Here is a 22184-nt window from a genome sequence, read left to right as displayed (position 1 = left end):
GAATCTGTGGGATTCATTCCAGCAGAAGGCTGTGGAGGCCAAGGCAGTGGATATTTCTAAGGCAGAGGTTGACAGATTCTTGATTGGTACGGGTGTCAGGGGTTATGGGGAGAAGGCAGGAGAATGGGGTTCGGAGGGAGAGATAGATCAGCCATGGTTGAAGGGCAGGATGGACTTGATGGGCCGAATGGCCTCATTCTGCTCCTGTCCCTTATGAAAATGCCCATTTGGCTCGATTGTGGGCATGTGTGGGATGATTTCACTGGATACCACGTAGACAAAGTCTTTGTGTGCCACATCACAGAGGATCTGACGTGGGCAGCGCACATTGCCGCACTGGTGGGTAAGGCAAGGCAGTGCCTTTACCACCTCAGACAGCTGAGGAAATTCAGTGTCTCTGAGGATCCTTCAATGCTTCTACTCTGGGGCTGTAGAGAGCATCCTGTCCGGCAACATTACAGTCTGGTTTGGGAACAGCTCTGCCCAGGACAGGATGGCCCTGCGGAGAGTAGTGCGTTCGGCTGAACGCACCATGGGAACTACACTCGTCCCCCTGCAGGACCTATACATCAGGAGGTGCAGATCCAGAGCAAGCAAGATCATGGGGGACCCCTGCCACCCCAGCAACGGACTGTTCCAGATGCTACGATCAGGCAAACGCCTCCGCTGTCACGCTGTGAAAACGGAGAGGATGAGACGGAGTTTCTTCCCACAGGCCATCAGGACTGTCAACTTTTATAACTCCAGGGACTAAATTTTGTCTTCTCTGTATTAACTTTAATTTATATGCTGTAACTGTAATTCTTTTTTGTGCACAATCCGCAGGCATTGCCACTTTCATTTCACTGCACATCGTGTGTGTGTACGTGACAAATAAACTTGACTTGACTTGACACAGCATCTCAACACACGTGACAATAAGCCAATTCCAACGGCCATGGAGAGAGGAATCAGCCGTTCTGGAGGCTTGCCATCGGTCAAAGTGCAGGGCAAACAAACAAAAGGCACGTGATATCTCCCAGGGGGCCACGTTGGCCCCTATGTCACATGCAAACGACCACAAAAAAAAGACTCTCAGCTCAACTGATTACACGGAATATTCTCGGGAAGAAAAACCCACAACAGAGGCTTTGCAAATTTACTTTGATTGGACACGAAAGGCCGGAGTAACCCAGCGGGACAGGCAGCAACACTGGAGGGAAGGAACGTGTGACGCTCCGGGGCGAGACCCTTCTTCAGACTTCAGATCTTACTTTGCTTCTCAAGTTTCGCAAACGTTTGCAAACTTTCTGAGAGAGGTTTCTGGACACTTAGTCCCACCCCTCCCCAACAGCACTGGAGGTTTCGACAAGACCTTACGGGTAAAGTTTGAGGGGGGGGGGGGGGAAGGGAAGGGAAGGGAAGGGCAGACACAAAACGCCGGAGTAACTCAGCGGCTCAGGCAGGCAGCATCTCTGGAGGGAAGGCGTCGGGCCGATTGGCGTCGAGGATGGCTGGACTCTGCTGCCTCGAGGTCCAGGAGCTGCTGGTAGTCCTGCTGGGGTTCCTGCTGGTGTGCTATCTCATCAGGGCAAGGGTGTCGAACAAGCCTCTTCCACCAGGACCTTCTGCCTGGTCGCAGTTTGCAGATCTCTTTTCTCCTGACCGAACACTTCCCCACGTTCAGCTGGAAAAGGTACGGGGGTTGGGGGGGAGGGGTGGGGTGGGGTGGGGGGGACGGGGTGTGGGGGGGGGGTTAGAGAAACGGTCCCTCTCAACAAACGTTCACAAGCTCATGAGCGACAGGAGCAGAATTAGGCCACTCGGCCCATCGTGTCTGTGGTGGCCCAGCGGCAGAGTTGCTGCCTTGCAGCACTTAAAGCTTCCCAGAGTCCCCGGGTTCGATCCCGACCACGGGTGCTCGTCTGTACGGAGTTTGTACGTTCTCCGCGTGGGTTTTCTCCAGGATCTCCGGTTTCCTCCCACACTCCATTGAGACGTGCAGGGTTTGCAGGTTGATTGGCTCGGTATAAGTGTAAACTGTCCCTCCAGTGTGTGTGGGATAGTGTTAGTGTGCGGGGATCGCAGGCCAGTACGGATGCGGTGGGCCGAAGGGCCTGTCTCTGCGCTGGATCTCTAAAAACAAAGGTCTACTCCGCCATTCAATCATGGCTGATCTGTCTCTCCCTCCTAACCCCATTCTCCTGCCATCTCCCCACCACCCCTGACACCCGCACTAATCAAGAATCTATCTCTGCCTTAAATATATCCAATGACTTGGCCTCCACTGCCGTCTATGGCAATTAATTTATTAAATTATTAATTTATTTTTTAGAGATACAGCGCGGAAACAGGCCCTTCGGCCCACCAAGTCCGTGCCGCCCAGCGATCCCCGCACATTAACACTATCCTACACACACTAGGGACAATTTTTTTTAAACATTTACCCAGTCAATTAACCTACATACCTGTACGTCTTTGGAGCGTGGGAGGAAACCGAAGATCTCGGAGAAAACCCACGCAGGTCACGGGGAGAACGTACAAACTCCGTACAGACCTTCGGCAGATTCACCACCCTCTGATGAAATAAATTCCTCCCCATCCCCTTCCTAGTCTAGACAGTGACGACTAGTCGTCTAGCCAGTGGTGGATAGGGTCCCGTATTAGCCGGGACGTCCCGTATTTTGGGCCACATTAGTTTGTCCCGTACAGGGGACCGCCCTTGTCCCCGTATTAGTAGGGTTGCCAACTTCCTCACTCCCAAATACGGGACAAAGGGTGACGTCACCGCCCCGCGTCTACCTCTGGAGAGAAGGGATGGGGTGACGTTTCGTGTCGAGACACCTTCTTCGGACGTGGGCCTCAGTTTGCGGCTGGTACGCGCCTCAGTTTGAACAGAACGCAGTTTTCAGCCCAGAGAGTCACAGGGGGTCGTGCGGCACGGAAACAGGCCCTTCGGCCCAACTCATCCATGCCGACCAAGAGATTCAGGGGGACAGTTTCTTCCCAGCCGTTATCAGTAGAGGTCGCCAACGATCTCGCTCCCAAGTACGGGGACAGAGGGTGACGCCAACGTCCCGCGCCCCCACCCAGCCAGCGGCCACGTGCTCCCGCTCCACCAATGGCGGCCGCCATTGGTGGAGCGGGAGCACGTGGCCGCTGGCTGGGTGAGGTCACGTGGGGCGCGGGGCGGTGACGTCACCCTTTGTCCCTTATTTGGGAGTGAGGAAGTTGGCAACCCTACTAATACGGGACAAGGGCGGTCTCGTACGGGACAAACTAATTTCACCCAAAATACGGGATGTCCCGGCTAACACGGGACGGTTGGCAACCCTATTCCTCTCCAGAGATGCTGCCCGACCTGACGAGTTACTCCAGCTTTCCGTGTCTGTCTTCATTCTCCCGATTGCTGACCACTTTAACTCCCCCACTCCCACACTGACCTCTCTGTCCTGGGCCTCCTCCATTGTCAGAGTGAGGCCCAGCGCAAATTGGAGGAACAGCACCTCATATTTCGCCTTGGGCAGCTCACAACCCCAGCGGCACGAACGTTGATTTCTCCGACTTCAATTAACCCCTGCATCCCCTCTCTCTCCGTCCCTGTCGTAGTTCGTGACCTATCAACAGAAACAGTCAGACAACCGAATTCGTTTTAACCTCTTTATTCTACTCACCCAGGAGTAGACACCGGAGCGTTCAGAAACGCTCAGGAAGCTGGTGTAGCCTCTCTCTCTCTCTCTCTCCGAAAACTCACATTCACACGCACTTTATACCCGTAATACACGTGCCAGTACTTTGCCACCGCTGCCAAGACATGGCAAGTTTACAATGTCCTATAAAATTTTTATGTGTCGTTCGGGACCGATTTGACCTCCGTGTTCGTCGTGACCTACGTGACCTCTCCATTCTTGGGCGGTCCATGCGGCAAGATGTTCTTCTTAACACGTCAAAGCTTTGAACGCCGGCTGCTGATATCAGAGGATGTGATCAGCCGTGAACCGCGCCACATGCCGACAAACAGGAATCCCCAGCAATATAACCAAGCTGCAACATTTTACACTCCTGCAATAGCACCCACATAGCTGCTTACCCAAAGTTAACCCCTACACCCTCCCCCGCCCACGCCGTGACACCGGCTTCGAAGTTGCCGGAGAATGGGCTTAGGAGGGAGAGACAGACCAGCCGTGAATGAATGGTGGAGTTGACTAGATTGGCCATGATTGAATGGCGGAGCAGACTTGATGGGCCGAGTGGCTTAATTCTGCTCCTATCACTTATGACATGACCTTCGGGGTCCACGTCCATATGTTCGTAAGGTCATAGGTGATAGGAGCAGAATCAGGCCGTTTGGCCCATCAAGTCTATCCACCAATCAATCATGGCTGATCTATCTCTCCCTCCTAACCCCATTCTCCTGCCTTCTCCCCATAGCCCCTGACACCCGTACTGTTGAGTCTCATTGTCTGTAACTGGTTTTCACCTAGCCCACAGCTAACAATGGCCTGACGTCACCCTGTTGTCCCTTGTTTGGAAGTTGGCAACCCCTCGTGGCCATCCATTGTTCATCCCGTTGTTTCTTCCCTTCCTCAACCAGCACAGAAGGAGATACGGGAACGTCACCACCCTGTACATCTTGTGGACGCCGGTGATCCTTCTAAGTGGGCTTCAGACCATCCAGGAGGCTCTGATCCAACGCAGCAGGGCGTTTGCTGGCCGCCCCAGGACACGAGTCAACGACTTCCTCTCCAAATTTCAAGGTAATTGCAACGAGAATGCAACGAGACCTGGGTGTTGTGGTACACCAGTCATTGAAAGTAGGCATGCAGGTGCAGCAGGCAGTGAAGAAAGCCAATGGTACGTTGGCATTCATAGCGAGGGGATTTGAGTATAGGAGCAGGGAGGTTCTGCTGCAGTTGTACAGGGCATTGGTGAGACCACACCTGGAGTAATGCGTACAGTTTAAGGATAAGGGGGAAGTCTTTTAGGACTGAGATGAGAATGTTGGTGAGACCACACCTGGAGTATTGCGTACAGTGTTGGTCTCCTAATCTGAGGAAAGACATTCTTGCCATAGAGGGAGCACAGATAAGGTTCACCAGATTGATTCCTGGGATGGCAGGACTTTCATATGAAGAAAGACTGGATAGACTCGGCTTGTACTCGCTGGAATTTAGAAGATTGAGGGGGGGATCTTATAGAAACTTACAAAATTCTTAAGGGGTTGGACAGGCTAGATGCGGGAAGATTGTTCCCGATGTTGGGGAAGTCCAGAACAAGGGGTCACAGTTTAAGGATAAGGGGGAAGTCTTTTAGGACCGAGATGAGAAAGTTGTTTTTCACACAGAGAGTGGTGAGTCTGTGGAATTCTCTTCCACAGAAGGTAGTTGAGGCCAGTTCATTGGCTATATTTAAGAGGGAGTTAGATGTGGCCCTTGTGGCTAAAGGGATCAGGGGGTATGGAGAGAGGGCAGGTACGGGATACTGAGTTGGATGATCAGCCATGATCATATTGAATGGCGGTGCAGGCTCGAAGGGCCGAATGGCCTACACCTGCACCTATTTTCTATGTTTCTATGTAATGGGAATGTGGCTATTTTCTAAAGTAACAACTGACGCGTAGAGGGACCCAGGCCGTGGAGGCCAAGTCGATGGGTATTTTTAAGGCAGAGATGGATAGATTGCCGATTAGTACGGGTGTCAGGGGTGACGGGGAGAAGGCCAGAGAATGGGCTTAGGAGGGAGAGATAGATCAGCCGTGATTGAATGGTGGAGTTGACTAGATTGGCCATGATTGAATGGCGGAGCAGACTTGATGGCCCGAGTGGCTTAATTCTGCTCCTATCACTTATGACATGACCTTCGGGGTCCATATCCATATGTTCGCAAGGTCATAGGTGATAGGAGCAGAATCAGGCCATTCGGCCCATCAAGTCTATCCACCATTCAATCATGGCTGATCTATCTCTCCCTCCTAGCCCCATTCTCCTGCCTTCCAGACACAGCATGGAAACGGGCCATTCGGCCCACCGAGTCCGTGCCGGCCTCTCATCGCCCCGCACACACAATGGGGACAATTTACAATTTGTACAGAAGCCAAATTAGCGGACAAACCTGTACGTCTTTGGAGTGTGCGAGGAAACCAGGGCACCCGGGGCAAAACCCACGCTGTCCTGACCCGAAACATCGCCGGTCCATGTTCTCCGTTGAGTTGCTGCAGCACTTTGTGTCTTTATCGACAGTTATTTGACCCCTTTTGTCTCAGGAATCATCTCTGCTCCCTACGGCAAGGCTTGGAAGCAACAGCGAAGATTCACTCTCACCATTTTGAGAAACTTTGGTCTGGGCAAAATTACTTTAGAGGAGAAAATCCTGGAGGAGGCTGAGTATTTGACAGACACTCTTAAGGCATCGTTAGAAGGTAAGATTCCGCACGGTTTGATTTGCCTGCTTATTTTGTTCTGTCATTGATTTGACAATCAATAAAATTATAAAAAGTCAAGTCAAGTCAAGTCAATTTTATTTGTATAGCACATTTAAAAACAACCCACGTTGGCCAAAGTGCTGCACATCTGATTAGGAAAAAAAAAAGAAACGTACTGGACAAGCTCGATGCAGGAAAAATGTTCCCAATGTTGGGGCAGTCTCGAACCAGGGGGCCACAAAAGTCTAAGAGTAAAGGGGAGGCCATTTAAAACTGAGGTGAGAAGTAACTTTTTCACCCAGAGAGTTGTGAATTTGTGGAATTCTCTGCCACAGAGGGCAGTGGAGGCCGATTCACTGGATGAATTTAAAAGAGAGTTAGATAGAGCTCGAGGGGCTAGTGGGATCAAGGGATATGGGGAGAAGGCAGGCACGGGTTACTGATTGTGGATGATCAGCCATGGGCGCAGCGGCAGAGTTGCTGCCTTACAGCGAATGCAGCGCTGGAGACTCAGGTTCGATCCTGACTACGGGCGCCGTCTGTACGGAGTTTGTACGTTCTCCCCGTGACCTGCGTGGGTTTTCTCCGAGATCTTCAGTTTCCTCCCACACTCCAAAGACGTACAGGTATGTAGGTTAATTGACTGGGTAAATGTAAAAATTGTCCCTAGTGTGTGTAGGATAGTGTTAGTGTGCGGGGATCGCTGGGCGGCGCGGACTCGGTGGGCCGAAGGGCCTGTTTCCGCGCTGTATCTCTATATCTAAATCTAAAAAATGATCACAATGAATGGCGGTGCTGGCTCGAAGGGCCAAATGGCCTCCTCCTGCACCTATTTTCTATGTTTCCATGACACCAAGGGCGACTTCTCAGAATAAAAGTACGCACCTTTAGAAAGGCTTGGTACAAATGTAAAATTGTCCCTAGCGTGTGTAGGATAGTGTTAGTGTGCGGGGATCGCTGGGCGGCACGGACTCGGTGGGCCGAAGGGCTTGATTCCGCGCTGTATCTCTAAACTTAACTATAAAGTTAAGTTTAACTTTAAAACTTAACGAGTTTAGTTAAGCTTTACTAACTTAACTAGTTAGCAAGTTACTAACTTACTAGGCGGAATTTCTTTAGCCAGAGTTTTTTTTTAGTTCAGTATAGAGATAGTGTGGAAACAGGCCCTTCGGCCCACCGAGTCCGTGCTGACCAGCGATCCCCATACATTAACACTACCCCACACACACACTTGGGACGATTCACAATTATACCAAGCCCGTTATCCTACAAACCTGTACGTCTTTGGAGTGTGGGCAGAAACTGGAGCACCCGGAGAAAGCCCGCGCCGGTCACGGGCAGAGCGTGCAAACTCCGTGCAGACAGCACCCGCGGTCAGGATCGAAGCCGGGTCTCTGGCGCTGTGAGGCAGCAGCTCTACCTGCTGCACCACCGCGCCGCCCCGATACACGCGACAATAAACGAAACTTAGCTTCGACCCACATCCCCCGCCCTCGTGCAGGTCAACCTGTGGACGCCCGCCCTGTCATCACCAGCGCCGTTTCCAACGTCACGTGTACGATCATCTTCGGTAGACGCTTCCACTATGACGACAAGACCTTCACACACTTGGTCGGCCTGTACGATGAGATGCTGAAACTACACTCAAGTATCTGGATGCCGGTGAGTGGAATTTCAACGGGTCGTGACCTAATGTGAAGGGCGGCGGGGTGCCCAGAGTAGGGGGAATCACCACATGACGGGCCGAATGGCCTAATTCTGCTCCTATCACTTTGGAACTTGTGAACTGCAGATGCTCATCAGGGCGGCACGGTGGCGCAGCGGTAGAGTTGCTGCCTTACAGCGAATGCAGCGCCTGAGACTCAGGTTCGATCCTGACTACGGGCGCCGTCTGTACGGAGTTTGTACGTTCTCCCCGTGACCTGCGTGGGTTTTCTCCGAGATCTTCGGTTTCCTCCCACACTCCAAAGACGTACAGGTAGGTAGGTTAATTGGCTGGGCAAACGTAAAAATTGTCCCTAGTGGGTGAAGGATAGTGTTAATGTGCGGGGATCGCTGGGCGGCGCGGACTCGGTGGGCCGAAGGGCCTGTTTCCGCACTGTATCTCTAAAAAAATGTTTTTAAAATAAATAAATGAATGCACAAGTATCAGATTGGAGTAACAGATTGAAAAGACTGGGCTTTGTATTCACTGGAGTTTAGAAGGACGAGGGGGGATCTTATAGAGACGTATAAAATTATAAAAGGACTAGACAAGCTAGAGGCAGTAAAAATGTTCCCAATGTTGGGTGAATCCAGAACCAGGGGCCACACAGTCTAAGAATAAAGGGGAGGCCATTTAAAACTGAGGTGAGAAGGAACTTTTTCACTCACAGTTGTGAATTTGTGGAATTCTCTGCCACAGAGGGCAGCGGAGGCCAATTCTCTGGAAGAATTTAAGAGAAGAGTTGGACAGAGTTCTGAGGGCTGGTGGAATCAAGGGATATGGGGTGAAGATGGGCACAGGTTACTGATTGTGGATGATCAGCCATGATCACATTGAATGGCGGTGCTGGCTCGAAGGGCCGAATGGCCTCCTCCTGCACCTGTTTCCTATGTTTCTATGTCTCTGGAGAACATGGTTAGGTCTGAATGTATTGGAGAACAGGCAGCATCTCCGGAGAACATGGTTAGTTAGCTCTGAAGATCTGAAGAAAGGTCCCCACCAGAAAACATCACCTATCCACATTCTCCAGAGATGCTGCCTGACCCGCTGAGTTACTCCAGCACTTTCAATCAGACACAATGTACATTTTGACCGGGTTTCCGTCTTCTGCACCCCCAGTGCTCTCAGATAGAGGGTCTTCGTGTCAGACGGCATGGACACCAATTATATGGACAGGGTCACCACACATGTAGTTGTAGGCAGGTACCTGAACACCTGCTCCCAGACTCCATTGTGTTCTTAAAAGGCCCAAATAGATATCTAGACAAGGGAAGAAAAGCACATTTGATTACTTTTTCTAATTTCTAGTAACTCCTGCATTCATAGAAACATAGAAAATAGGTGCAGGAGTAGGCCATTCGGCCCTTCGAGCCAGCACTGCCATTCAATATGATCATCCAAAATCAGTACCCCATTCCTGCTTTCTCCCCATATCCCTTGATTCCATGAGCCCTAAAAGCTAAATCCAACTCTCTTTTGAATACATCCAGTGAATCGGCCTCCACTGCCCTCTGTGGCAGAGAATTCCACAGATTCACAACTCTCTGGGTGAAAAGGTTTTTCCTCATCTCAGTCCTAAATGGCCTACCCCTTATTCTTAAACTGTGTGTGACCCCTGGTTCTGGACTCCCCCCCAACATCGGGAACATTTTTCCTGCATCTAGCCTGTCCAATCCCTTAAGAATTGTATATGTTTCTAGAAGATCCTCCTTCTAAACCCAGCGTAGGAGTGCAAAGTTGCCCAGAGTAGGGGAATCGAGGACCAGAGGACATAGGTTTAAGGTGATGGGGGGAAAGATTTAATAGGAATCTGAGGGGTAACTTTTCAACGCAGAGGGGGGTGGGTGTATGGAACGAGCTGCCGGAGGAGGTAGTTGAGGCTGGGACTATTGCAACGTTCAACAGACATTTGGACAGGCACATGGATAGGACAGGTCTGGAGGGATTATGGGGCAGACACAGGTAGGAGGGACGAGTGTAGATGGGACTTGTTGGCCAGCGTGGGCAAGTTGAGTCGCAGGGCCTGATTCTAGTTTATACCAAAGATAGACACAAAATGCTGGAGTAACTCACGGGGGTCAAGCAACATCTCGGGAGAAAATGGGGATGAAAGGCTGTGGCATTTGTAGATCGAGCAGCCAGACGAAGTGGTAGAGACAGGAACGATGATGGCATTTAAAAACTGTTTTCCTGGAGTTTAGTTCAGTTTAGTTTATTGTCACGTGTACCGAGGTACAGCTTTCTTGCTACCTGCTATCCCGTCAGCGGAAAGACAATGCATGATCACAATCAGGCCATCCACAGATATAGGATAAAGGGAATTTTGCCATGTCAACAGACCTTCATGGTCGGGTCTAGATTACTGCACTTACAACAACTGGCACTTGAAAATGGCGCCAAATTGTCTCTCAGTGTGCTATACCTGAGATGCTTATTTCACAAAATGGTGGAGTAACTCAGCAGGTCAGGCAGCATCTCAGGAGAGAAGGAATGGGTGACGTTTCGAGTCGAGACCCTTCTGAAGATGTACAAATCGAAGGTATTTATTTCACAAAATGCTGGAGTAACTCAGCGGGTCAGGCAGCATCTCAGGAGAGAAGGAATGGGTGACGTTTCGGGTCGAGACCCTTCTAGAAACGTCACCCATTCCTTCTCTCCTGAGATGCTGCCTGACCTGCTGAGTTACTCCAGCATTTTGTGGAATAAATACCTTCGATTTGTACCATCATCTGCAGTTATTTTCTTACAATACCTGAGATGCTTGTCGAAGGCGTATCCAAGTCCTTATCAATAGTGATACTTGTACTGAACAGCATGCAAAAGTGAATTTCACTGTGGCAAATAAAGTAGTATTGAACCAGTGAACCATTAATTCCAGTAGTTTAGTTTAGTTTAGAGATACAGCGCAGAAACAGGCCCTTCGGCCCACCGAGTCCGCGCCGACCAGCGATCCCTGCACACTAACACTATCCTACACACACTAGGGACAATTTATATTTATACCAAGCCAATTAACTTACAAACCTGTACGTCTTTGGAGTGTTGGAGGAAACCGGAGATCCCGGAGAAAAGTCAAGTCAAGTCAAGTCAATTTTATTTGTATAGCACATTTAAAAACAACCCACATTGACCAAAGTGCTGTACATCAGTTCAGGTACTAAGAAACGAGCATACAATGGCACACAAACATAACAGCACATACATAAACAGTTCACAGCGCCCCCCTCAGAGGGCCTCAAACGCTAGCAGGTCACAGGGTGGACGTACAAACTCCGTACAGACGGCACCCGTGGTCAGGATCGAACCTGGGGTCTCTGGGGCTGTGAGGCAGCAACTCTACTGCTGTAACTGACATTGGAATGAAGTCTATGTTTTGCTTACTGTTAGATCTGCTTGGTACTTCCCATCATCATCTATCTCCCCGGGCCACACCAGAGGATCTTTGAAAACCAGGCAGCCATTTTAGCCATCCTTCAGGGCTTCATTGACCAACATCGACAGACTCTGAGCGGCGAAACCATTCGGGACTTCATTGACGCCTATCTCCTGGAGATGGAAAAGGTGAAGGAGCAGGGGTTGTTTTTAAACTCACTGGCTGGAAATCGGTGTGGGCACATGCATGCTCTTCATGTTTAACAGGGAAATAACTGCAGATGCTGGTACAAATTGAAGGTATCACAAAATGCTGGAGTAACTCAGCAGGTCAGGCAGCATCTCAGGAGAGAGGGAATGGGTGACGTTTCGGGTCGAGACCCTTCTTCAGTCTGAAGAAGGGTCTCGACCCGAAACGTCACCCATTCCCTCTCTCCTGAGATGCTGCCTGGCCTGCTGGGTTACTCCAGCATTTTGCGATACCTGCTCTTCATGTCAATAGTCAATAGTCAATAGTCAATTTATTAGTCACATACAAATAAATGTGCAGCGAAATGAAAAATTACCCGCAGTTCAACAATAAGACCAATAAGAATAAGCAATAAAAATATGCAATAACACATACAATCATAAACCAACACCAAACAAAAGGAAACATCCATCACAGTTTAGTTTAGTTTAGACATACAGCGCGGAAACAGGCCCTTCGGCCCACCCGAGTCCGTGCCGCCCAGCGATCCCCGCACATTAACACTATCCTGCACACACTAAGGACAACTTACACTTGCACCGTTTGTACCAAGCCGATTAGCCTGCATACCTGTACGTCTTGGGAGTACGGGAGGAAATCGGAGAAAACCCACGCAGGTCACAGGGGGGAACGTACAAACTCCGTACAGACAGCACCCGTGGTCAGGATTGAACCCGGGTCTCTGGCGCCATGAGGCAGCAACTCTACCGCTGCGCCCAAATGTTGTCACTGGTGAATTTACAAATCTCATTAGATGCACAGGTTTTAGGTTCAGATCTGGCTTTGGCTCCCTGTCTGACCGCACTCACGACCATTTGGAAAACAATAGACAATAGACAATACGTGCAGGAGGAGGCCATTCGGCCCTTCGAGCCAGCACCTCCATTCAATGTGATCATGGCTGATCATTCTCAATCAGTACCCTGTTCCTGCCTTCTCCCCATACCCCCTGACTCCGCTATCCTTAAGAGCTCTATCCAGCTCTCTCTTGAATGCATTCAGAGAATTGGCCTCCACTGCCTTCTGAGGCAGAGAATTCCACAGATTCACAAACTCTCTGACTGAAAAAGTTTTTCCTCATCTCAGTTCTAAATGGCCTACTCCTTATTCTTAAACTGTGGCCCCTTGTTCTGGACTCACCCAACATTGGGAACATGTTTCCTGCCTCTAACGTGTCCAACCCCTTAATAATCGTATACGTTTCGATAAGATCTCCTCTCATCCTTCTAAATTCCAGTGGGATGACGTTTTCTTTTCTCAGGAGCGGGATGGACCGCCCGGCTCGACGTTGACAGAGGGGAACCTGCTGTACGATATCCATGACCTCTTCTTGGGTGGGACGGAGACCACCACCACCACACTGTGTTGGGGGTTGCTCTACATGATGGCTTATCCTGAGATACAAGGTAAAGGCAAACCGGCAACCAGGGCCACTAACCCCCTGTTGTGGCGTCACGGAGGCTTACAGTTTGGAAATGGGCCCTTCGGCCCAAGCTGCCCACACCGGCCAACATGCCCCACCTACACTCGTCCCACCTGCCTACATTTGGCGCATCTATCTACGTACTAAAACTCTTGTTTGTTCGTTCGTTCCTGAACTACAGCCAAAACGGTACACGATAGCGCGACAATTTTAGGCCCACCTTACCCGCCGCCGAGGGAGACAGAGAGATAAGGAAGTGCAAGGTGCGGAAATGAGACATCAAAGGGGATGGGGTTCAAGGAAGGTGTCGAGGGCATCATTGATGGTTCGGAGAAGGTGACAAAGCACGCGGAGACAGTCAGACGTTTTCATGGGAGGCACGGTGGCGCAGCGGTAGAGTTGCTGGCTTGCAGCGAATGCAGCGCCGGAGACTCAGGTTCGATCCTGACTATGGGTGCCGTCTGTATGGAGTTTGCACGTTCTCCCCGTGACCTGCGTGGGTTTTCTCCGAGATCTTCGGTTTCCTCCCACACTCCAAAGACGTGCGGGTATGTAGGCTAATTGGCTTGGTGTAAATGTAAAAATTGTCCCTAGTGAGTGTAGGATAGTGTTAGTGCGCGGGGATCGCTGGTCGGTGCGGACCCGGTGGGCCGAAAGGGCCTGTTTCCGCGCTGTATCTCTAAACTGAAAGCCTTTTGCTGAGTGACTCAGTGGCTGCTCGGCCTGATTTCGTGCTCTCTGCTTTTCGCAGTGAAGTGTCAGAAGGAGATCGACAAAGTGATCGGGCGTTCACGCCGGCCGTCCATGCAGGACAGTTCCGCCATGCCGTACGTCAGCGCGGTTATCCACGAGGTCCAGCGATATGCAAACATACTTCCCGTCTCAGTTGCCCGGGCCACGACACAAGACACCCCGTTTATGGGCTACACAATCAAAAAGGTGATTCCTCAAAGCAAAAAGGACACAACTCTGGAGAACATCGATGGGGAGGGACCCTTCTTCAGACACAAAGTGCTGGAGTAACTCAGTGTGTCAGGCAGCATCTCTGGAAGACACGTTTCGGGTCTTAGTTTAGTTTAGAGATACAGCGCGGAAACAGGCCCTTCGGCCCACCGGGTCCGCGCCGACCAGCGATCCCCGCACACTAACGCTATCCCACACACACAAGGGCCAATTTTTACATTTACCAAGCCAATTAATCTACAAACTTGCACGTCTTTGGAGTGTGGGAGGAAACCGAAGATCTCAGAGAAAACCCACGGGGAGAACGTACAAACTCCGTACAGACAGCACCCGTAGTCGGGATCGAACCCGGGTCTCCGGCGCTGCATTCGCTGTAAGGCAGCAGTTCTACCGCTGCGCCACCGTGACCGCCCTTCTTCAGGCACAAAGTGCTGGAGTAACTCAGCGGGTCAGGCAGCATCTCTGGAGAACATGGATAGGTGACGTTTCGGGACGGGACCCTTCGTCTGACTCCACCCTTCCTGAGGGCATCTGCTGCCGGCCCTGTTTCATTCCGACCTTCCTCATCTTTCAGCCTGAAGAAAGGGCTCCAACCTGAAAGATCGCCTGCCCTTTTTCTCCAGAGATGCTGCCTGACCCGCTGAGTTACTCCAACACTTTGTCTGCATCTGCAGTCTGAAGCAGGGTCTCAACCCCAACGTCACCCATTCCTTCTCTTCAGAGATGCTGCCTGGCCTGCTGGGTTACTCCAGCTTTTCGTGTCTATCTGCAGTTCCTTGTTCCGCCATTTTACAGGTCGGACGTGAAGGTTTCTCAAGGTGTGCATACTTAGAAGAAATTCTCCTCCTTTCAGTGTAAACAATCGGTAATTAAACAGAGATAGCGAAAATAGGCACAAAGTGCTGGAATAACTCAGCGTGTCAGGCAGCATCTCTGGAGGACATGGATGGGCGACGTTTCAGTTTGGGCCCTTCTTCAGACACAAAGTGCTGGAGTAACTCAGCGGGTCAGGCAGCATCTCTGGAGAACATGGATAGGTGACGTTTCACAGAGTGCTGGAGTAACTCAGCGGGTCAGGCAGCGTCTCTGGAGAACATGGATAGGTGACGTTTCACAGAGTGCTGGAGTAACTCAGCGGGTCAGGCAGCGTCTCTGGAGAACATGGATAGGTGACGTTTCGGGTAGGGACCCTTCTTCTGACTCCACCATTCCTGAGGCCATCTGCTGCCGGCCCTGTTGCATTCTGGCCTTCCACATCTTTCAGCCTGAAGAAAGGGTTCCAATCTGAAAGATCACCTGTCCCCTTGTCTTCAGAGATGCTGCCTGACCCGCTGAGTTACTCCAGCACCTTGTGCCTATTTTCGCTCTCTTTCCCCGTTCGGTTACTGATTGTTTTCACTGAAAGGAGAAACATGGAAACATAGAAAATAGGTGCAGGAGTAGGCCATTCGGCCCTTCGAGCCTGCACCGCCATTCAATATGATCATGGCTGATCATCCAACTCAGTATCCTGTACCTGCCTTCTCTCCATACCCCCTGATCCCATTAGCCACAAGGGCCACATCTAACTCCCTCTTAAATATAGCCAATGAACTGGCCTCAACTACCTTCTGTGGCAGAGAATTCCACACATTCACCACTCTCTGTGTGAAAAAAAACTTTCTCATCTCGGTCCTAAAAGACTTCCCCCTTATCCTTAAACTGTGACCCCTTGTTCTGGACTTCCCCAACATCGGGAACAATCTTCCTGCATCTAGCCTGTCCAACCCCTTAAGAATTTTGTAAGTTTCTATAAGATCCCCCTTCAATCTTCTAAATCCCAACGAGTACAAGCCTTAGAAGAATTTCTTCTAAGGAGGCACACTTGAGAAATCCTCACAGAGGACCAGTAAAATGGTGGACCGGGGAACTGCAGATGCTGGTTTACAACAAAAAAAAGCACAAAGTGCTGGAGTAACTCAGCAGGTCAGAGTGCATCTGCCTGACCAGCTGAATTACTCCAGCATTTGTGTCTTTTTTTTGTAAACCAGCATCTTACAGTTCCTTTTTCTCCAGAGATGCTGCCTGACCCGCTGAGTAGCTCCAGCACTCTGTGTCCTGTGTACTAACCAGCACACAGTCGAAGTTTGCTTCTTCGACTTTAGACTTTCAACTTTCGAGTAACAGCACGGAAACAGGCCTTTCGGCCCATCGGGTCGGCTCCGACCAGCGATCGCCACATACAATAGCATTATCTTACACACTCGGGACAATTTACAATTTTACCGAAGCCAATTCACCTACTGCACGTCTTTGGAGTGTTGAAAGACTGGAGCGACTGGGCTTGTGTACGCTGGAATTTAAAAGGATGAGAGGGGATCTTATCGAAACGTATAAGATTATTAAGGAATTGGACACGCTAGAGGCAGGAAACATGTTCCCAATGTTGGGGGAGTCCAGAACCAGGGGGTCACACAGTTTAAGAATAAGGGGTAGGCCATTTAGAACGAATATGAGGAAAAACTTTTTCAGTCAGAGAGTTGTAAATCTGTGGAATTCTCTGCCTCAGAAGGCAGCGGAGGCCAATTCTCTGGATGCTTTCAAGAGAGAGCTAGATAGAGCTCTTAAGGATAGTGGTCAGGGGGTATGGGGAGAAGGCAGCAACGGGGTACTGATTGTGGATGATCAGCCATGATCTCGGTGAATTGCGGTGCTGACTTAGACGAAGGGATTAAAAGTACCATTAGCAAATTTGCAGATGATACTAAGCTGGGGGGTAGTGTGAATTGTGAGGAAGATGCAATAAGGCTGCAGGGTGACTTGGACAGGTTGTGTGAGTGGGCGGATACATGGCAGATGCAGTTTAATGTAGATAAGTGTGAGGTTATTCACTTTGGAAGTAAGAATAGAAAGGCAGATTATTATCTGAATGTTGTCAAGTTAGGAGGAGGGGGAGTTCAACGAGATCTGGGTGTCCTAGTGCATCAGTCAATGAAAGGAAGCATGCAGGTACAGCAGGCAGTGAAGAAAGCCAATGGAATGTTGGCCTTCATAACAAGAGGAGTTGAGTATAGGAGCAAAGAGGTCCTTCTACAGTTGTACCGGGCCCTGGTGAGACCGCACCTGGAGTACTGTGTGCAGTTTTGGTCTCCAAATTTGAGGAAGGATATTCTTGCTGTTGAGGGCGTGCAGCGTAGGTTCACTAGGTTAATTCCCGGAATGGCAGGACTGTCGTATGTTGAAAGGCTGGAGCGATTGGGCTTGTATACACTGGAATTTAGAAGGATGAGGGGGGATCTTATTGAAACATATAACAGTATAACAGAGCTTTATTTGTCATTCGGTACCGAAGTACCGAACGAAACTACATAGCAGTCATAGAAAAAAAGAACACAAGACACACGACCCCAACACAAACGTCCATCACAGTCACTCCAAACACCCCCTCACTGTGATGGAGGCAACAAAACTCCCACTCTCTTCCCCACGCCCACGGACAGACAGCTCGTCCCCGACCGACCAGCACAGTCCCCGCAAGGGGATGGAAGTCCCCCCGGCCGAATCGCACCGGGCACTGAAACGTCTCGCGGCCGAGCCGGGCGATGGAAGGCCCTGCGACCAAGCCTTGCGCAGCTAAGTCCCGTGGTCGAGCCGCACCAGCGATGTAAAGTCCCGCAGCCGAGCCGCACCGGGCGATGTTAAGTCCCGTGGTCGAGCCGCACCGGGCGATGTAAAGTCCCGCGGCCAAGCCGCACCGGGCACTGTTAAGTGCAGCGGCCAAGCCGCACCGGGCGATGTTAGGCCCTGCAGCCGAGCCGCACCCCGCGCCGTGAGGAAGAGAAAAGTTTCCCCCACCCCCCCCCCCGCCACCCCCCACACATACACAACCAAAAAAAAATACAAAAACCATCCCAACACCGACACACAACAAAAAAAAAAGGAAAAAAGACGAACAGACTGCTAGCGAGCTGCAGCCGTTAGGCGCCGCCACTTCCACAAGATAATTAGGGGATTGGACACATCAGAGGCAGGAAACATGTTCCCAATGTTGGGGGAGTCCAGAACAAAGGGCCACAGTTTAAGAATAAGGGGTAGGCCATTTAGAACGGAGATGAGGAAAAACTTTTTCAGTCAGAGAGTTGTAAATCTGTGGAATTCTCTGCCTCAGAGGGCAGTGGAGGCCAATTTTCTGGATGCTTTCAAGAGAGGGGTAGATAGAGCTCTTAAGGTTAGCAGAGTCAGGGGGTATGGTGAGAAGGCAGGAACGGGGTACTGATTGTGGATGATCAGCCATGATCACGGTGAATGGCGGTGCTGGCTCGAAGAGCCGAATGGCCTACTCCTGCACCCATTTTCTACGTTACTGTGTTTTTATGCTTCTATTGCCCCTATGACTCCCTGACCCTGAGACTATACCAGACATTGGCAGCCACCGACTATTGCGTGGGGGAAACCGGAGCACCCGGAGAAAGCCCACGAGGGTGTCGGGGAGAAGGTGCAAACTCCGCGCAGGCGAGCGCCCGTAGTCTCGGAATGGAAGCCGGGTCTCCCTTCTCTGAAGAAGGGTCTCGACCCGGAACGCCGCCCATTCCTTCTCTCCAGAGACGCTGCCCGACCCGCTGAGTTACTGCGGCATTTTGTGTCTGTCCTCCGTTCTTTAAAACCTCGACGTTCTGTCGCTGTAGGACACCCTGGTTTTAATAAACCTCTACTCGGTCCTGACTGAAGAGGGACAATGGAAGCACCCACACCAGTTCAACCCGGAGAATTTTCTGACTGAGAGCGGGGAATTCTTCAAGCCCGACGCATTCATTCCGTTCTCAATGGGTGAGTAGTTGGTGATTGTTGGTCCGAACTCTCTTCTGTGGCTGGAAGCTGACGCCGGGCAGAAGGGATTTGCACCTAACAATCCGCGTAGCTAAAAGCCTATCTTCAACGGCACTATCGAAGGTATCACAAAATGCTGGAGTAACTCAGCGGGTCAGGCAGCATCTCAGGAGAGAGGCAATGGGTGGCGTTTCGGGTCGAGAACCTTCTTCAGACTTCTTCATGGGCCTCCTCCAGTGCCATAGTGAGGCCCACCGGAAATTGGAGGAACAGCACCTCATATTTCGCCTGGGCAGCTTGCAGCCCGGCGGTATGAACATCGACTTCTCCAACTTTAGATAGTTCCTCTGTCCCTCTCTTCCCCTCCCCCTTCCCAGATCTCCCTCTATCTTCCTGTCTCCACCTATATCCTTCCTTTGTCCCGCCCCCCTGACATCAGTCTGAAGAAGGGTCTCGACCCGAAACGTCACCCATTCCTTCTCTCCTGAGATGCTGCCCAAGCGAAATATGAGGTGCTGTTCCTCCAATTTCCAGTGGGCCTCACTATGGCACTGGAGGAGGCCCATGACAGAAAGGGAGTGGGAGGGGGAGTTGAAATGCTGAGCCACCGGGAGATCAGGTTGGTTAAGGCGGACTGTAAAGCTCTATCTAGCTCTCTCTTGAAAGCATCCAGAGAATCGGCCTCCACTGCCTTCTGAGGTAGAGAATTCCACAGATTCACAACTCTCTGACTGAAAAAGTTCTAAATGGCCTACCCCTTATTCTTAAACTGTGGCCCCTGGTTCTGGACTCCCCCCAACATTGGGAACATGTTTCCTGCCTCTGGCGTGTCCAACCCCTTAATAATCTTAGATGTTTCAATAAGATCTCCTCTCATCCTTCTGTCCCGCTGAGTTACTCCAGCATTTTGTGTCTAACCTTCGATGTAAACCAGCGCCTGGGGTTTTCTTTCCTGCACGCCATGTTACGCCAACCTTCTCCCATCTCCAACAGGTATCCGCGCCTGCCTCGGGGAACGCTTGGCCAAAATGGAGCTGTTCCTCTTCTTCACCACACTGCTGCAGCACCTGGAGTTCCACTGGCCCGACAGCACCTCCTCCCCCACCCTGGAGGGCCTGTACAGGATCGTGGTGGCGCCCAAGCCATACAAGATGCTGGTCAGGCGCAGGGAGACCGCGGCGACCAGCAGGCCCCGCTAACGAGGCAGAGGCCGGAGAGCCGCTGATGGAGACCAGGAACGATGGGGGCGTCTTATCTCACGGGCACATCTGTCATGGCGGCGCAGCGGTAGAGTTGCTGCCTCACAGCGCCGGAGACCCGGGTTCGATCCCGACTACGGGCGCTGCCTGTACGTTCTCCCCGTGACCTGCCTGGGTTTTCTCCGAGATCTTCGGTCTCCTCCCACACTCCAAAGATGTGCAGGTTTGTAGGTTAATCGCCCTGGTATAAACGGAAATATTGTCCCCAGTGTGTGTGTAGGATAGTGTTAGTGTGCGGGGATCGCTGGTCGGCGTGGGCTCGGTGGGCCGAAGGGCCTGTTTCCGCGCTGTATCTCTAAACTAAACTAAACACAAAGCAAGGGATGACTGAGCTACAGCCGTGCCATGCAGCCCTTCTATTCTATACTAGCCCCCTGCACATCAGAACGAACCTTCCATGGGATGTGGATTATGTGCAGGTGGATAAGTGATGGATACAAGGCACTGCAGATGCTGGTTTCCAAAACAAAAAAAAGACAGAGTGCTGGAGTAACTCAGCGTGTCAGGCGGCATCTCTGGAGAATGTGAATAGGTGACGTTTTGGGTCGGGAATTTGTTTTGTTTATAGACACAAAATGTCAGAGTAACTCAGGCAGAGAAGGAATGGGTGACGTTTCGGGTCGAGACCCTTCTTCAGACTGATTTTTGTGTTTAGTTTAGAGGTACAGCGCGGAAACAAGCCCTTCGGCCCACCGAGTCCGTGCCGCCCAGCGATCCCCGCACACTAACACTATCCTACACACACACACTGGGGACAATTTTTTTTACATTTAAACCAAGCCAATGAACCTACAATCCTGCACGCCTTTGGAGTGTGGGAGGAAACGGAAGATCTCGGAGAAAACCCACGCAGGTCACGGGGAGAACGTACAAACTCCGTACAGACAGCACCCGCAGTCGGGATCAAACCCGGGGTGGGGTGGGGTGGCGGTGGGGGTGGGGGTGCGAGTGGGGTGGGGTTGGGGTGGGGTTGGCGGTGCGGGTGGGGTTGGGGTGGGGGTGGGGTGGGAGTGGGAGTGGAGGTGAGGTGGGTTGGGGATGGGGTGGGGGTGGGGATGGGGTGGGGATGGGGTGGGATGGGGCTGGGGTGGGGTGGGGGTGGGGTGGGGGTGAGTGTGGGTGGGGTGAGGGTGGGATGGGATGGGTTGGGGGTGAGGGTGGATGTGGGGTGGGCTGGGGTGGGAGTGGGGGTGGGGTGGGGGTGGAAGAGGGGAAAGTAATTTGAACAAATGGCCTTAATCCTGCCCCTACTCCCAGCTCTCACCACCCCCCACCCTCCCCCCCACCACCCCCCACCCCCCCCCCCCCCCCCCACACCCCTACAATCAGTCGTAAGAAGATTCCTGACCCAAAACACCACCTCTCCACGTTCTCTTTAGATTTTGCCTGAGCCGCTGAGGTACTCCAGCACCTCGTGTCTTTTTTCAAAGATAAGTGTTGACCTTGATATCTTGTGCGGCACTGATATTTTGTGCTGGAGGGGCTGTTCTTGAGATGTACTATTATGATCTATGTTCTATGTACTGCGTATGTGAGTTTTCAAATGGAAACGTACCCAGAAATGAAATGCCTACGATATTCGTTGGTGAGTCCATAACTTGCTGTGTCACGTTTCCCCCTGCTGTTTGCTTTTAGTCAAAAATACCTTCTGTAGCAGAATGAATATAACTCTGTGAGCCTCGATAATTAAAACTCACCAATATCTTACTCACACAAATGATATCCAACTCTTTAAAACAGAAAGGAAATCAATGCGAATAAATAGTTCCAAATACCTTGCTTTGTGGCATCATTAAGAGTCGTTTCAGATGCAGGTCAAATCTCTTGGTAATTGGTTGTTCTTATAGTGTCGCGCAGCGGTAGAGTTGCTGCCTTGGAGCGCCAGAGACCCTGGTTCCGTCCGGTTCAGTTGAGTTTAGTTTTTTGTCACGTGTACCGAGAACGTTCAAACTACATGGATACAGGTGAGGGTTTTTTTTTTGATCGGCAGATAGTTGGCAAAGGTC

At 51.1% G+C, this 22184-nt stretch overlaps 1 protein-coding gene across 2 annotated transcripts; it reads left to right on the top strand.

Moving 5' to 3' along the window:
* Positions 1–1240: 1240 nt before the first annotated feature.
* On the top strand, positions 1241–20390 carry LOC144611595 (cytochrome P450 2J2-like). Of its 2 annotated transcripts, XM_078430791.1 has the most exons (9): positions 1241–1675; positions 4574–4736; positions 6242–6397; positions 7902–8062; positions 11493–11666; positions 12989–13133; positions 13902–14089; positions 18778–18919; positions 19913–20264. In XM_078430791.1, exons 1-9 carry the CDS (start codon positions 1490–1492, stop codon positions 20116–20118), a joined length of 1521 nt encoding a protein of 506 aa, XP_078286917.1. In that variant the 5' UTR covers positions 1241–1489; the 3' UTR covers positions 20119–20264. The 2 variants fall into 2 exon arrangements, with proteins under 2 accessions (XP_078286917.1, XP_078286916.1); XM_078430790.1 differs by lacking the exon at positions 18778–18919 and having other exon boundaries at positions 19913–20390.
* The last annotated feature ends 1794 nt before the right edge of the window (positions 20391–22184 follow it).

This window comes from Rhinoraja longicauda, chromosome 40 (assembly GCF_053455715.1).
Source record: "Rhinoraja longicauda isolate Sanriku21f chromosome 40, sRhiLon1.1, whole genome shotgun sequence".
NCBI lineage: Eukaryota > Metazoa > Chordata > Chondrichthyes > Rajiformes > Arhynchobatidae > Rhinoraja > Rhinoraja longicauda.
Note: the sequence above shows the minus strand (reverse complement) of the source record. Positions and strands in the feature narration are given on the sequence as shown.